The sequence below is a fragment of the Stigmatopora argus genome, chromosome 4 (genome assembly GCF_051989625.1).
Source record: "Stigmatopora argus isolate UIUO_Sarg chromosome 4, RoL_Sarg_1.0, whole genome shotgun sequence".
Lineage (NCBI taxonomy): Eukaryota > Metazoa > Chordata > Actinopteri > Syngnathiformes > Syngnathidae > Stigmatopora > Stigmatopora argus.
This window is the reverse complement of record NC_135390.1, coordinates 8,306,976-8,323,579: the sequence shown is the minus strand read 5'-3', so window position 1 is coordinate 8,323,579 and position 16,604 is coordinate 8,306,976. Positions and strand designations below refer to the sequence as shown.

Genomic DNA, 16,604 nt, shown 5'->3' with positions numbered 1-16,604 from the left:
ATTGTTATTATAATGACAGTTCTATTGAATTTGTACTTTGCTGTTTCCTATTCACCAAATAAAAGTGTAGCACAAATGATTCTTAAATAAAATGAATTAAAAATCTAATAATTAGACACTATCATAACAAAACCCCCCCTACCCATCCTCCACTTTGACTGACACATGCATTATGTCACTGCCGATTAAATTCACCTTAACCGCTACATGGACATCTCTTTATTCCCCGACTCATATAGAATGTTTTCATGTTATTCTCAGAGGGAAATCAACAACGCAATACCTGATTTAGGATAAGTCACCGCAAACACATCTGTGTCTTCCACGGAAAAATTTTGGGCATATTCCAAGCTCTCTTCAGAGTGTGCGCCAGGTGGCAAGGCCAGGCCATGGTACGTGATGTAGCTGGGCCACGACATGCTGACTGCAAATCTTCACGATGACTGATAAACCATGTCACGTCCCACTCATTCTTTGAGGTCGTCAGTTTAGTAGCATATGTGATTGAAAATAAGTTCCTCCTACTTTATCCGAGAGGGCCGAGACACTACTACGCTTAATACATCCAACTTTCTAGGGCCTTCAATGAACTCACCATGTGTTGAAGTGATATAACAAACTATGTCCACGTGTGCTATTATATTTCTCTACCATTGGAGGCTTTCCCTGAATACTCAAGGACATTAGAAACTAACACATTTACTTTACGCTTTAATTTTGTGTAACATTTCCTGACTTCTAGTTAAAGCCGCTGCCCTTCTGACCCCAAGATCACACTTGTTTAATTTTATGTGGAATGTGCAAGGAATACGTAGCTATTAGTGTTTCCCAGCAACTGTTTCTCATGCATGCACAAATCAGTGTGTGAATGGAGAAAGTGAACATGTTCGAATTAGTGAACAGGGAAGTGCATTGATGCCCGTTAAGAATGCGAGCTTTGTTGACTCCCCCAAGCATGAAGAGGTAGAGATAAGTTGGGTGTGGGGCAGAAGAAACTGACATGCAGCATGTGCTGAACTTGGCAGAGGCAAATAATTTGTGGTTTGATTCCGGTAATAATCAATCTTAAATAATTGTCCACCTTCATTGTTCATTAAGTGCATAAAATTGCCTGGTCAATCTTTTCACCAAACCACAAACATGGCCCAGAAATCTTTCTAATCCTGCAGTGCAAGTTTCTGCAGGGGTCTTTTCAATTATAAATGCTGTTGTTGCTGTACTGTTCTTTACCAAAACCACCAAAGTAAATAATGCAGATAACCACAACTGATATTAGGCACTAGCCTTCAGTGTGCAAGTAGTTGTAAGATTATATCAGTTTTTGTGAGTATAAAAACATTGTTCTCATACAAATTGTGAATGGCTGACATGTCAGCATAAACACTCAACTGTCTGACTGAATAATCAATCTTAATCTTGTGATTGGGTTGACATGTCAGCACAAATACTCAACTGTTCGACACTGATCAATTACTTTTTGCCCTGCAAATGACTGAAACGTATCTGTTCAAAGTCCTGCTGACAACTGTCAGTTTTGCCTGTATATAAGACGCAGTCCGGTAATAAACCTATTTCCTTTAAATTGATCTTACTCTTTCTTAACCTGTTCCTGAAGTTGTATTTTCAGATCTATCAGTAGTTTCAAATCTATTATTTTTGTTCTTTCTTCATCAGAGAAGTGCAGTAACACTACACTTGTGAGACTTGTTTTTTTTGGTTGAGGAATGAGTGCACTGGATGGTGAGCATTACAGTAATAAATACTCAAGACATGATATTACATCCCAAAGGGACAAGGCTTGTTCGGCTTAGGTACACATTATCTAATGATGAAGTAACAGTTTTGGCAGGTTTATATGATTTTTGATCATATAAGGGAGCAGATATTCAAAAAAATAAAATAAAAGTCCATTAAGGGGGTGAAATTTGCTATGGACAAGGATTTTCATTCATCAATATTGAATCGGTTTTAGAAACAATCGAGATTTTGACATTTACCCTTCCAGAAACATGCTTGAAATCAGCCCAGTTACCATGACCAAAATAAACAACCCCATAGAACAAAACCACCACAGTATAATACATCAATACAATAAAAAATCTAATTTATTTAGATCTCATTGCAACGTAATCTTTTAAAATTTAACAATTACATGGGTAAGGTATAATAGGCCATCAACCAAAGATTATGTAATGACAATTCTGAGAGTATTAATCATATCCAGACTTGATTTTAATTGAAGTTTGATGTAAAAAAAAAAGAAAAACATAATTGTAAAACATTAATTATCCGTTCATAATGAGTTAGTATTATTGAACTTTTTGTATATAGTCATATTTTTAACTATCCATATAAAAGTAATACATGAATGTGTTCATAATCTATTCAATAAAAAGGCTGAAGATACGTTACATACGATGACAATGATTCACAAATGTACACATTATAACAAAATCTGGTTTCAATCGATACAAATGATGATGTAACGCAGAGTCACTCAAAAAATAATAATAAAAAAATGCTCTATCACAAAGCCTGGATGAGGTGCTTTAATTACCGTACTTCCCAGACTATAAATCACACTCGCTATAATAGTTTTGCTCAAACTATGACTCGTACTTGGGTGTGACTTGTTTTTTCTTTCCCTCACTGACAAGCATAAGGACACTAAAGGCATGCTCTCTTTTTCAGGAAATTGCACAACTGTTCAGAAGTGATACTAAAATGAAGACTTTAATGTTAGTGATTTGGAGTGGCACCAAATGTTCGGCAAATGAGTTGGACTGTTTTGAACAGTTGAATGAAAAACTTAACATGCGATGTTAGCTGCTGTTCTTCACTTTCATGTTATTACTATACTGTATAAAGTTAGCACTTAGTTGCTAATAAAATAAAATTCCCTGCAAATTATGACTTATGTATGTGCCCTTTGATTGTAAATTTCCTGGCTGGTGTTACTTATACTCCAGTGTGACCTACAACTTAAAAAATACGGTACCAGTTGGTAGTGTAGGTGTGAAACAGTTGACTTAATTACTGTGTACCAGGGTGACAAAGAGAAAAAGTGAGCAGAGAGAGATGGCACCAGTCAGTACACCTTTCACCAACAACACGGTCCAGCTGCCCAGGAGGAAGGCGTGGATGAACAGTCTGCACATATAAACATAAAATCAATTTATAGTTATAGTTTGCTGAAAATAGCAGTCATATCTCTGCTTGGTTGCAGGGACACAAACCTGTTACTGAGACCTTTGAGGGTATAAATTATGGCTAAAACTCTTGCAACAATCCATGTAACACAAGAGAACAGCTTGCTACAAAAAACATGATTAAAACCATTTCCTCTCCATTTATTATTATTAGTATTTGAATCCAAAAACTATTTTTTTCTTTTTAGAAAGCTGTTCCCGTGCAGTTGTGTTAATAAATATTGTTCCAACTCTACAATTTTGGACTCTACCTTGACTGTATCTGAAAGGAATTGTATTAAAAGTGTATGAATGTCAGAAACATAGGTTGTGCTAGTCTGGGATAGCTGCCAATGGAGAGTGAGTTTATGAACCAGTCTATGTTTGGAGTTTGAGCTGTGATTTTATTTTATTTTTTTACACTGCCGCTCACAGGAAGTTGGAAAACCATCAATAGCGTTATTGATTTGTCCACTCAACGACAATCACCTTATGGTCAACTACACATAATATGTAGTTATTCTATTTGCACCTTACCCAGCACACGTTGTTTCACTACGGTGTTTTTCGAAAGAATTCTCATTGCACACTTTTGTGCTGGTGTTATATTTGTATCATTGAAGCAAATTCATACGTGTCATTATGTTGGTAGTACGTTTACAGTTGGACTTTTACTGTGAACAAAGATGCTGGAGTTGCTCATTGAGGATATGATTTTAATTTGAACAATCTCCAAACTCTGGTTTGTATTTATGCAATAATGTGTATGTGAACGGTTCACTTACTCCATAAGGAAGGACTTATAGACACAGAGTGCCAGAAGAACAGTAACAGGTAGCCTAAAGCTCTTAGGAAGGTCATATCGTGTAAACATCCACACTACTGCTGCCATACCAATATAATGGACCTGTATACAGAGAGAAAGAGGAAGAATACAAACATTTTACATTTTAGCGCAAATGAATTGTTAGCCTGTGCTGCAATGACAGGGGCAACGTGAGAAAGAGAGACACCAAGTGGATAAAACGTGAATGACAGCCACTCACCAAACTAATATTGGAGTCAAAGCTCATCTGGATATATTTCCAGTCAAATTCAATTCCCCTCGCTCCGACCCACAGAGGAAGACATCTACAGAAACACAGTAGGCACACTAGCTAAATGAAAACTCATTTGTTTAAAAAACAAACTAGTAAGGTTTTTTTTAAGGAAAAAGACAATTTACCTTGACATTACAAGTTCAGCAGTTGCCCAGCCCATAGCAGCCACCATTATTTTATACTCTCCTTTGCCAGCATTACGTGACATGACAAGATGGAGTCCCAAAAGGTCTGCAAGGTCAACTGTTGCCTTCATAAATTCCTGACAGCCAAACACAGAAAGAACGGCTTTAGCTGTTTTATCCTGTCATCAACCTCTCGGCATATTGAAATGATACAATTCCAAAAAAAGTAAAAAGCAACAGAATAACAACAAGGTTTTGCCAACACTCCTTTGGCATGGGTGGCATATGTGCCAGGCGACAATAAATTAAAGTTTGGTACAGATACAAAATGCCTCATGGAAGTTATCATCACATCAATGCTACTGTCTGCTTGCTTTGCTTTACATCAAGTAGGAAAATGGGCCACTTTACAAGACAGAAAGTTGGCGTAGCCATAAAGTATAGTCAGCATGATGAGGATGGACAAATAAAAAGTCTAAGTCAGTCTCAGCATAGCTCATTCTAATTATCATTATGAATGCATAATGTTTCCTATTGTTTGAATATAAAATTTGGTATGCATGTACTAAATGCTGTGCCTTGTGAGTAGCTGTGATGTCACTTGGTAACTTACCCCTACAAAGTCATAAACTCCAGCTCCTCCTTCCCAGGTGGGGAAAAAGGTAGCAAGAAACAACATCTGACAAACAGGAAAAACAACAAATCATTACCCAGACATGTTCAGTGCTATGTAGGGGAAATAAAGCGTGCACTCACTTTGCAGAGCTGGACAAATAGGTAGGTAGCTCCGGCTTGGACACACCTCCAGAAAGCATTGTACTCAGAACTAACAATATGATACACAGGATGAAGAAGACATGTTAAAAACATTGGAATCAAGTTTGAACTGCTTCTTAAATACTTAAAGCCTCAATTTCAGTATTCCATGTGTACCACCCTATGCACAATACAAAGAAGATTATGCAGACCCTCAGAGCTAGGACAATAAGCTGATTAGTTTGATGTCTCCAGTAGAAGGAACTAAAGCATACAACAAAATAACTACAAAATGATAAACTGTAGTTTGCATTATAAAGAAAGGCTTATGGCAATTTTGTTCCAAATCACAGTTCTGAAATGCACAAACTTTGTGGTAGGCCACACATGAATAATTCTTTCATAATTGAGTTGCTATTTTTTATCCAGAAGAATTCACACCAAAACTGGTGATGTACAATCACAGTCCAAAAACTTAATTTACTGCAGTCTTTTAAGGCAGTAGATAATTTTGGATTCTCCAAGGTTTCCTAAACCCTTTGAACGCTCCTTTTGTTTATAATATTTTTACTATTATTCTAATCCTGTTGACTGGATGTATGAACATTAGGCACATATTTAAGAGAGACACTTACAGCCCGCTGCACTTATAAGTAATGAAGTAAGGGAAATACGCCAAAGCAAAGCAATTCCCAAAATGAAATAGGGTCATGACGGCTACTCAAATAATCCGCTGGCCTGTTGAAAGACACATTTAAAAAGAAAAGAAAAAATATATTAGTGCATACCAAACGACATGCGTAGAGTACATTCACAATGTTTGACAACATCGCTGGATTTATATTGAAATTTTCGATTCAATAGATTACATTTATGGTATATGTGAATGAAAATAATTTGATCGTAGTATCTGAGATACCAAAGGCACCGGCTTGATCGCACTCACTGGGTAAAACTAAATCCGTCATGTCCATCAAACCACAAAAGAACGCGATATGCATATAAGCGTTTCAAAAATTAAAGAAACATTCAGCATAGAACGAATATCAGTATTGAAAAGACGTCACTTACTAAAATGATTATAACGGAGTAGAAGTCATGCAGCACAGAATGACAACCGGAAATGGGCGTTGTACTACTTTAAAATTCTTCCGACAGTGTAAAAGTAATTCGTTTGTTAAACGTTCCACTGCACGTGTTCAAAGTCCAGTAGTATACAAGAATAAGGGATGCAACACACTTAAAAAATATATATCATCTTTTTAAATTGCCATTTCAAGGCGAGTTTTACACAAATGTATGAACTATGGAAAACAACAACAATAAATAAACAATCATCTATGGTCTAGACCAGGGGTGGCCAAGTTCGGTCCTCGAGAGCCCCTATCCAGTCTGTTTTCCATATCTCCCTCCTCTACAACACCTGAATCAAATGATCAACTCATCAGCAAGCTGTCCAGAAGCTTCATACCAATCCTGATTATTTGAATCTGGAGTGTTGGTGGAGGGAGACATGGAAAACAGACCGGATAGGGGCTCTCGAGGACCGGACTTGGCTACCCCTGACCTAGAAGATTGTTCATTTGTCGTGCTCTCGAGCAGCATGTGGCTGCCGTGCAAAATGAATGCGGCTATTTGCTTCTGAACATATTTTTCTATATAAGGTAGCTCTTTGCCACTTTTTAAGTTTTTCTTATTTTATTCTCTCTTAAAGCAGACTCAAATTCATCAGGGCCCATTAAAAACAAATAATAAATTACATTTAAAAAATAAATTGGCATATTAGATTATTTTTTATGATGCTTCTGACGTAAAGTGTGGCTCTTTGACTCTCTATGAGTGTGAGGGTGAATGGTTGTTTGTCTCCTTGTGCCCTGCGATTGGCGGGCCACCAATTCAGGGTGTCCTCTGTCTTTGGCCCAAAGTCAGCTGGGATAGGCTCCAGCCACCCTAGTGAGGATAAAGCAGTTCAGAAAATGAGATGCTATGTGTGTGTGTATGTGTGTATGTTTGTGTGTGTCTATATGTGTGTATGTATGTGTGTGTATATGTGTGTATGTGTGTACGTACGTGTGCGTGCGTATGTGTATGTATATAATACTTACTCTATTGTGTGTGTGTACATGTGTGTGTGTATGTACGTGTGTGTGTGTGTATATGTGTGTGTACGTGTATGTATGTGTACCTGCGTGTGTACATATATAATACTTACTCTATTGTGTGTGTATGTACGTGTGCGTGCGTATGTGTATATGTATATATAATACTTACTCTATTGTGTGTATGTGTGTGTACATGTGTGTGTATGTACGTGTGTGTGTACGTGTGTGTATGTATGTGTGTGTATGTACGTGTGTGTGTGTACGTGTGTGTATGTATGTGTGTATGTGTGTACGTGTATGTGTGTGTATGTATGTGTGCCTGCGTATGTGTACATATATAATACTTACTCTATTGTGTGTGTACATGTATGTGTGTATGTACGTGTGTGTGTATGTATGTGTGTATATGTGTGTACGTGTGTGTGTGTATGTGTGCTTGCGTATGTGTACATATATAATACTTACTCTATTGTGTGTGTATGTACGTGTGTGTGCGTATGTGTATATATATAATACTTACTCTAGTGTGTGTGTATGTATACTATATATAATACTATATTTTTAAACACAAGCGAAACGGAAACATCAGTTAATTATGGTGGGTCTCCACTGAGCTTTTGATGAATAAAATAGATTGTATGCCTTTGAAGTTAACATTTTAAGTTTTTCTCAAGTTTGGAATTTTGCTATTCACCCATGCTGGGAGAGTGGTTCGACCTGTTCCACCCAATTGGGAATGTTTGTTGTGCATACATCATATTACTGTTATCTGCAACACCCTTTCGCCAAAGGGCAAATGGCTTTTGCAGGGTGTTATTTAAAAGTCACCGTACATAAGACATTACTTTCTAGCCTGGCAAGCCAGCCTGACTGGGCTACAGAATAATTAAATGAATCTTTCTCCAAGATTTTTTTTTTTTGTTTCACCCTGGTTTAAGTGTCTGCCGTGTGGACCCATATAGCTCACCTGCCATCTAGATGTTTGATCACTATCTGACTTGAATGAATGGCTGTCTAATCCAGCACTGCCTTACACATGGGCCCACAGCAGAGACACTTAAGAAAAAGTGAACTCTTTTAATATATTTTACTCGCTAGCAGATCAGCAGCAGACTTGTATGTTTGGGCCTCACCAAGTGTTGCATGTGGGTCCAAACATTAGAGACACAAATATTAATTAAACACTGATACACACCATCCAGCCTGTAGCTGTTGTGATTACGGTACTGAAAACCTGGTATACTGCATCTAGTGTGCAGAAGTACAGAGAGTACACATCTTTAGGTACAGAGAGTACACATCTTTTGGATTTTCAACTTTTATTTTTTTTTGTCTCATTACTCTCTAGACGAGTTACAGTCACTCTGCCCTTTCTCTTCCCACTGCTGAATAACCGTTTAAGACACCAACATATGAGATGGATACAGCAGGTAACGATAGTACTGAGCCATAACAACACATCTACTGTAGCAATGTGAGGTGAAGAGGGCGTGGGCACACAGATGCAAATACTGTCACTGGTCAGTCATGACATTATTAAAGGAAAAGACAAGATTAAATCAGAACACTCAACACAGTTTCTGCGTTCTACTTGTACAGAAAAGCTAAGGAAATGTGATCCCGTGACAGGTTTAATCGATGGAGCCTGCATGTAAAAGAGAAATGGGATACAAGCATTTTTGGGGTGGTCCCTTTCTGGACGTGCTATAAGCACAAGAAGTTTTCTACTCCTTAGAATGCATGTACAACAGAAGGTCAGCAACACGGTGGCTGTAGCCATACTCGTTATCATACCTAGAAAAGGGAACAAAGGAATAAACGATGAGAGCAGAAAATGCATTTTGTGCTTTATGTAAAAAATGAATTGAAGTAGAGGACAAATGCACACAGAAAACTAACCAGGAGATGAGTTTCACAAAGTTGTCATTGAGAGAGATGCCAGCACCAGCATCAAAGATGGAAGAGTGGGTATCACCAATGAAGTCAGAGGACACAACCTGCACAAAAACAATACAGGTAATCAGTGTTTGCTAATTATATCGAAGTAAAACATTTCAGAAATTGACGTGAAGATGCATCACCTGATCCTCAGTGTAACCAAGCACTCCCTTCATGGGCCCTTGAGCAGCCTTCTTGACAGCTTCCTTAATCTGAGCATAAGATGCAGGCTTGGACAGGCGACACGTCAGGTCCACCACAGACACATCAGCCACAGGCACCCTGAATGCCATGCCTGTCAGCTTACTGGAGACAAATACACACCATTACTTATTTGTGCCTCTTAACCAAACAGCGAGAATTGATTCATACTTTATAGCCTCACCCGTTGAGTTCGGGAATGACTTTGCCAACAGCTTTGGCAGCACCAGTTGAGGCTGGAATGATGTTCTGGTGAGCGCCACGGCCATCGCGCCAAGCTTTGGCACTGGGGCCATCCACTGTCTTCTGGGTGGCTGTGTAGGCATGGACTGTGGTCTGCACAATGAAAAATGGGCTTAGCATTCAATACCATCATTGGATCTACTATCAAAACATCTACAAAGTCGGTGAATTTCCAAATACACTGATATTAGCTGTTATTGCTGTAAATCCCTCTTATTGGGGCTTACCATGAGAGCCTCGTCAATGCCAAAGTTATCATTGATGACTTTGGCCAGGGGAGCCAGGCAATTGGTGGTGCAGGAGGCATTGCTGTCAACAAAAAGATAACATGTCTTTGGTAAGAAGTCATGGGATTTGAGTCATTGACCTGCACTAACACAGCACTTGTGTCATCATATTACCTGACAATCGTCATGGAGGAGGGATCATATTGGTCTTCATTGACACCCATGACAAACATGGGGGCATCGGGTGATGGAGCTGAAACCACCACGCGTTGTGCCCCACCACTGATGTGAGCCTAAGTCCATGAGTAAAAAGGGTAAGTGTTAGAAAACTGACTGTTACGTGCAGGCTTGTATTGGATCGACATACATACAGAAGCCTTCTCCACATTGAGGAAGACTCCAGTGGACTCCACGACATACTTAGCGCCAGATTTACCCCAGGGGATCTCAGAAGGCTTCATGCTAGATTGAGATCAGCAAAAAAAAATACATATTATGATTAATAGAAAGGTATATTTCATCACTACTTCTTGAAAGAGACGACACAAACGGGAAATATTTAAGAAGTTAGAATTAGTGCTTAAACTATGAGGTTGGATACTCCCTTTTGTCTTTTACAACATGTCGGGGCCAGCCCACAGGAGAATGAAAACGACAAAGGATGCAGGTGCAGCTATTTCCTGTGACCCAAATCCTTTACACGTTGCCAGAATTCACTTAGGAGATTAATAAGCAACTGGAAAAAAATGCTACCTAAATAATAGTGGATTCTACTTTATACAGGTGGTGCCAACTAAATAAAACGACCATTATTCCACTGTTATAAGCATACCATAGGTGTGACCTGGTTTAAGACATATTCAAATGCAGGTTCTTTAGCAATTGCCTTTGAAAAAAGCAAAGTACTTGCAAAGTGAGTTGATCTAAATTTGGCTTCGTTACAACATAGAAACGCAACCTCATTTTTCATCAAACTTTGATCCTGGTACCCATCAACTCAACTCGGCTGAGAGGCAATGACACGGAAATATATTTGCACGTTTTAAGTGAGTGGGGAAAAAAATCCAGTTTAATTTTACTTCAAATAAGCAATCACAAGTGGAAGAGGTAATTTAGAGTTTAAACCATTGGCACCTACCATTGGTAGACAGAGATTGACTGGTCCCCCACAATAAGCTTGTTATTGTCGACAGAGACGCTTCCATGGTAACGGCCATGTGTAGAGTCATACTTGAACATGTAGACCTTAGAGGCAGGAGCATAGATATTCCTTATATCAGAATTAATGAAAACACATTTGAACTGAATGACGAGTCAGATAAAGTAGATACTACTGTCATGTGTATGTGAATAGGAGCTAAGGGGCCTAATGGGGATGTTTTACATCCTCATATATATATATAAATTGAAATAATATGAATTTCATTTTCATACAAGTCATAATATGCTCTCACCATATACTGCAGATCAATAAAGGGGTCGTTGATGGCCACAACCTTGATGCCTTTCTCAAGGCAGGCTCTCAACACAAGGCGGCCAATACGACCAAAGCTAAACAAAAAAATACATTGTTAGTTCCAATTTATAGTCATTCCTAGGATGCAACTCCATTTCAAAATATCTCTTGGCAATGTCTCATGAAAAATATTGGGAAATCCAAACTTGAACTTTAAGTAATGCAACATGAACATTGTGATGAGATTGTGTCACATTTGGCTGCAGAAAAGATGGACCAAGGTACGTTCTATAAAATCCTACAACCAAATTTTTCATTTAACGCACCCATTGATTCCAACACAGAGATCTGACATGATTGCTGATCCTTGGGGGTGCCTTGATACCTGGAAAGAAGACAAAAGCTAACATGAGAAAGTCAGTTGATAAAAGCATGACAAGAAGCAGAAAAATCAACATATCAAAGTAAGAAATCTTAGGCTATGGATGTGAAATACATTTACTTAGACACCAAAGTAGGCTTTATCGTATTATATAACCTATGTGGTACGCATTCATCTCACCAAGTTGAATTTAAAAGCAGTATTTCATTGCTATTCGAGAAAAATGCTGTGCGGAAAGAAGAGGGGTTTTTGAAAATAAATCTACTCTATGTGGAGGTATTGGTGCATGCATGGACATGTTTGGAGAACTCGTCACTGAACTTCAACCAGATCAGACATGATGGCTGGCATTATCTCAGCTCTGTTGTCCTGCATTTTTCTGTGGCTGTAATTTTTTTAGTCTCCTTTAATTTTTCTTATCCTGTGTCAAGTATGCCTATGTCTTTATTACAGTTTAATAGAAGTATTTTGTTTGATCTCGTTAAATAAATATGGAGTGTGTTCCGAGACTTCTTCTGTATTAGAGAACCTGGCCTGGAATCATTCAGTATATAAAATGGCAAGCTACTTTGTAAAACTAACCGCTCTTGTTAAACCGATAGCAATGACCTGTTCAGCCTGGGAGTGCAGGTTGTCCTTGATTCCGATTGGATGTCATTTTAGACCACTATAATCTCCTTAACTGTGGTGTGACTATGTATGTCTCACTCCTCTTAGACAGGATGTTAACCCAGTAAAACCCATTATGAGAATACTTCATATAAAGAGCTCGTAACACATTCACAGTAAAGTGTCAACCAAAGTAGGGGGGCTATTGAGGCCACTAGTGAGGGGGATGTGGATTTTAATGACTTTTCTGATGTTTGGTGGTGAGATTTATTTGAAACACCTTGTCCACCGTGTGGCATCATGTTACACCCTGGTAAATACAAGATGGACTAATGTAAACTGGATTTTTTTCTTTTTACCTCTACCTATGAATCACCCTGTGTGTTTACAAAACTCAGAATTCTCCTCTTTTGTCTCGAGATTTTCCGCATTGCCCCACCTAAGCTTTCTGAATGATAATAATCAGGGAACTAAATATAAAGTGTTGTATTGCTAACTCGATAAAATGAGGGAAAAACTTTATGAAAACATGTTATGTTACTGTTAGATTTTTTAATTAATAGCATTCATGTCAACATATTTTACCAAGTCATTATTCCTACTATATTCATTTTTATTTGTACTTTTATGCAGTACAACGACAGTTTCTTCCAAGACTGGTTAAATACTGAACACTTCAACTACAAGTATTTCACTAACTCGTCAATCAGAAAGTCTTTGTAATCTCAAACTATCAGTACAGCCCACTTAGTACATTAGCTGCCTTGTTACTACCTCCGTTCAAATGTGGAAAATGTGCCGGTATCAAGTGCAGCTACTCAAACCCAACTAGAGACCGTGTGGTTAAAGGGGTTTTATTCAGGTCTTACATATGGAAATGTAGAATCTTTTATTAAACTGATATATCCTATCCTAAATTAGCATTGAAAAGCATTGCATTAGTTCCCGCAAACTTACTAAAAACTGCTGTCTACACTTTAAATTCAATCAAATGACAAACACTGACTGATCCTGTATTCCGCACACGCTCACGTTAACATTACGTCACATAGTGCTCAAAGGCAGCATTGTGCTACGGTTGAGGAAGTCAAATGTTGTGAACAGCAGTTTACAATCTGATGACCCTCATTAAATTTCAATGAGGAAGCTTTCACTGGTTTCTAATGGTCTCATTGGTGGCCATCTTTTTCTGATATCACAGTAGCTACTTAACCCCAGCAAGGCCAGAAAATTCAATCTCATGTCTACAATACTTTCCCAGGATTAATTAATTCTTTCATTTTCTGTTCTGCTTATCTTCATGCGGGTCGCCGGGTGGTGGATCTTATCCCCGCTAACTATGGACACTATATTTAACAACTACAGTTCAGCATACCACGCAATCTTTTTTAAAATAAGCGGTACAATTTAGGAATGGCTAACTTGAGCACCCCCATGCTATCATATTATTTGTTCCTTTTTAGAATTCTTTGTCAGTCCTGTCCGGCTCGTTTCACACACACAACCCTCCCTCTAAGCTGTGACCCATTTTGTGAAAAAAAAGGGTGGGTGGGATTTGGAGGGGCCATGAGGTTTACCCACATCAACACTCTTGCATTCCTTGTTGTATGGGACAGCAAAGAGTAGTCGATACGGGCAACAATTATTTTGTGAAAACCCCTCTCGAGACAACAAAATGTCAACACAATGCCCTTCCTCAGCTTTTCTGTCAAACTCTTAGCCTCTCTTAACTATTCAATCTCTCACATTGTTTTTTTATCCCTATGCCACACCCTTTTTTCCAATTGTACTTTTCCATTGGAGTGTACCAAATGGCTGTAGGCCAGGATGAAGATCCAGAAAGATCATGTTTATACTTGTGGTCCACCTCCCACGGTAAATAAGTAAATACTTTGGTTGCAGTTTTACTCTTTTAATTACAACAGAGAACTGTAATTCTCCCAACGTTCCTGTAGCCTCTTGTCACCATGTTGCCACATTTTTGTCCAAAACACACACACACACAGTTTGGCTGCACAATCAGCAGGCTTTACACATCCTGCAGACAGCGACGCACAGTTAGCACATCTGCTCTTTTGTCCCAGTGGCATGCCTGATCAGCAGCTACACACTGGAAGTTTAGTTTAGTTTACTCAGGGTTTTGACCGGCTGCCCGTCCTGTCACATTTTTGTGTGTGCAAATTTAGAAGTGGCAGTGACTCTGCCTTGCCAAAAAACAAATTAAGACAAGTTTTAAAATTTGAAATGTAATCTATAAGACAGCTAGCAGTGCATGCATCCACACAGACATGAATAAGTGAAAGGTGTGCCTATCAGCCTGCAGGGAATTCAAAGGACATGTCATGTGATGACTCTGCAGAAGAGGTAGGCGAAGAACACCACCCGATTGCAGCATTTTAATTCAGCTATAGTGAATTACTGGGTATTGTATATGTTATAACTACAGGTATTGTAAATGAATACTAACAGAATCTGTTATCAAAGTTTCTAACAGTTAAGGAACACACAAAACAAATATATTTTCATTTAAAAATTTGCAATTTGCTTACTATTATTCACAGTAATATGGCCAAGCAAATCCCCAGCACTAACTGTAGGAGGGTGGGGTCGGTTGTCACATTTTTTACTCTTTCATGAATACCTTTCAATCAGCACATTTTAGAATAATCAGTTACTTCTTACAGAAAAGCCTTATTTGGATTAATTACATTTTACATATCATTCATATTCAATTTCCGTTAAGTTTACGAAGATTGCAGGGGTGCTGTAACCTATCCCAGATATTTTACAACACTTCCCTCTAGTGGTCAAGTTATGGAAAACGTGACAACCAATGGGGCAACATACCCCCTTTGCCATACTGCCTGCTATGTTTATTCAGTGTTGACTATGATCCATCTTGAAATTATCCAAGTTGAGGAAAAACCGAGCTTTATATCTACATTTTCACAACAGCTGCATGTCTGTGCTTTGACCTTCTCCAGCTGGATTGATGACCTTCAGCAATGAGACAAGGCCTTACATGGCTGCATCTGTAGACCATTACTTCAGTAGTAAAGCGCATAGGAGGGATTTTATAGGGAGAACGCAAACAAGAGCGGGATATAAATGCTCATACACGATGTGGCTCTGTTCATGAAAGAGTGAAAAGTGAATTACATCATATAAAAAAAATCTGCACACCGTCAAAGGGTTGCGTTCAATGTCTCCTTACACAAGCGCATCATGACTTCATAACCGTAAGACATAGAAGCACGTAGCTCTTTCCCGCAAACATTTTAACTATGTAACTGCCTCAAAGCCGCGGCATTCAGGGGAAAATGAAAATATTCAACGAGCAAGCATTTGTAAGTGCGAAAACGATATTTGTGGGTAGCTATTTCTTTGCAATTATATGAGAATGTCGAGTATTGCATAGTTACGTAACATGGACGCTAGTACACTTCCGCAAAGATGCCGCAAAGGGAGCTACCAATGTCATGCAGCAAGGCTAGCCAGCATTATAAGAAGGCAAACATGCATAGCGTTATTTATTATTTATACAGGTAAAACTAGTTTTCTAGATGATTTAAAATTAATCAGGAGGACCGAAATGATGCAAGAACGCATGGATGACACAACAGCCCGGCGCCATAACTGCATCCCCTCCATCCCATCCTCGATGTTATCCTCAATTCCGGAAAGAAGTAAAGCCGACTACAAAACAAAAACATTGAACATTCGCAATATCGCCCATTCATCTTCTGAATCCAAGAAGAATAAGCACGCGTGTATGAGTCTCTCTTCAACACTTACACCGACACGTACACGTAAGATAGCTTTTGGACCTCTATGTTTTTGCAATGATAATACAAAGCACGTATTCGACGTAGCAGAACAAAATGCGTCGAATATGCGTTGCGTGCTGCTCAATGGTGTTGATTAAGGGCTAAAGTCGGCTTAAGGCTTACCTCGACAACTGACGGATGCTTCCTTGAATGTGAGTGCGCAACCTACCAGACCGCCTTCCGCTTTTATATATGACACGTGCCTCAATGGCCGGGTTTCCATGGCGACGTGACGTCACGCCATCCTTTGCGACCAGCGTCCATTCTGAACGCGGCTTCTCACACGGCCGCACCACCGTCGTCCGCCATTATGTCGAAATTTTAACGCTAGTTTGTCACTCTTGTTCTGGCGCAGTCCCCCTCTGCATTATTAAGACATGTTGCGGCTTCTATCCGCATAGAAAATGGGAATCACATAACAATGATCACATCGCAACTGAGTCCTGCTTG

General features: G+C 38.9%; 2 protein-coding genes across 3 annotated transcripts; both read right to left on the bottom strand.

The window, feature by feature from the left end:
• Positions 1–2,087: 2,087 nt before the first annotated feature.
• Positions 2,088–6,377, bottom strand: tmem147 (transmembrane protein 147). 2 transcript variants are annotated; one of them, XM_077598606.1, is made up of 8 exons: positions 6,241–6,377; positions 5,805–5,907; positions 5,170–5,239; positions 5,027–5,092; positions 4,414–4,550; positions 4,235–4,319; positions 3,974–4,095; positions 2,088–3,150 (listed from the first exon to the last, which is right to left on the bottom strand). In XM_077598606.1, exons 2-8 carry the CDS (start codon positions 5,879–5,881, stop codon positions 3,030–3,032), a joined length of 678 nt encoding a protein of 225 aa, XP_077454732.1. In that variant the 5' UTR covers positions 5,882–5,907; positions 6,241–6,377; the 3' UTR covers positions 2,088–3,029. The 2 variants fall into 2 exon arrangements, with proteins under 2 accessions (XP_077454732.1, XP_077454733.1); XM_077598607.1 differs by lacking the exon at positions 6,241–6,377 and adding an exon at positions 6,116–6,148.
• A 2,196-nt stretch (positions 6,378–8,573) lies between these two features.
• gapdhs (glyceraldehyde-3-phosphate dehydrogenase, spermatogenic) lies at positions 8,574–16,377 on the bottom strand. The gene is made up of 11 exons (XM_077598310.1): positions 16,278–16,377; positions 11,663–11,721; positions 11,335–11,431; positions 11,019–11,125; positions 10,252–10,342; positions 10,055–10,173; positions 9,881–9,962; positions 9,595–9,746; positions 9,353–9,515; positions 9,171–9,268; positions 8,574–9,065 (listed from the first exon to the last, which is right to left on the bottom strand). The coding sequence occupies exons 2-11, from the start codon at positions 11,689–11,691 to the stop codon at positions 8,996–8,998; spliced, it is 1,008 nt and encodes a 335-aa protein (XP_077454436.1). The 5' UTR covers positions 11,692–11,721; positions 16,278–16,377; the 3' UTR covers positions 8,574–8,995.
• Positions 16,378–16,604: the final 227 nt, after the last annotated feature.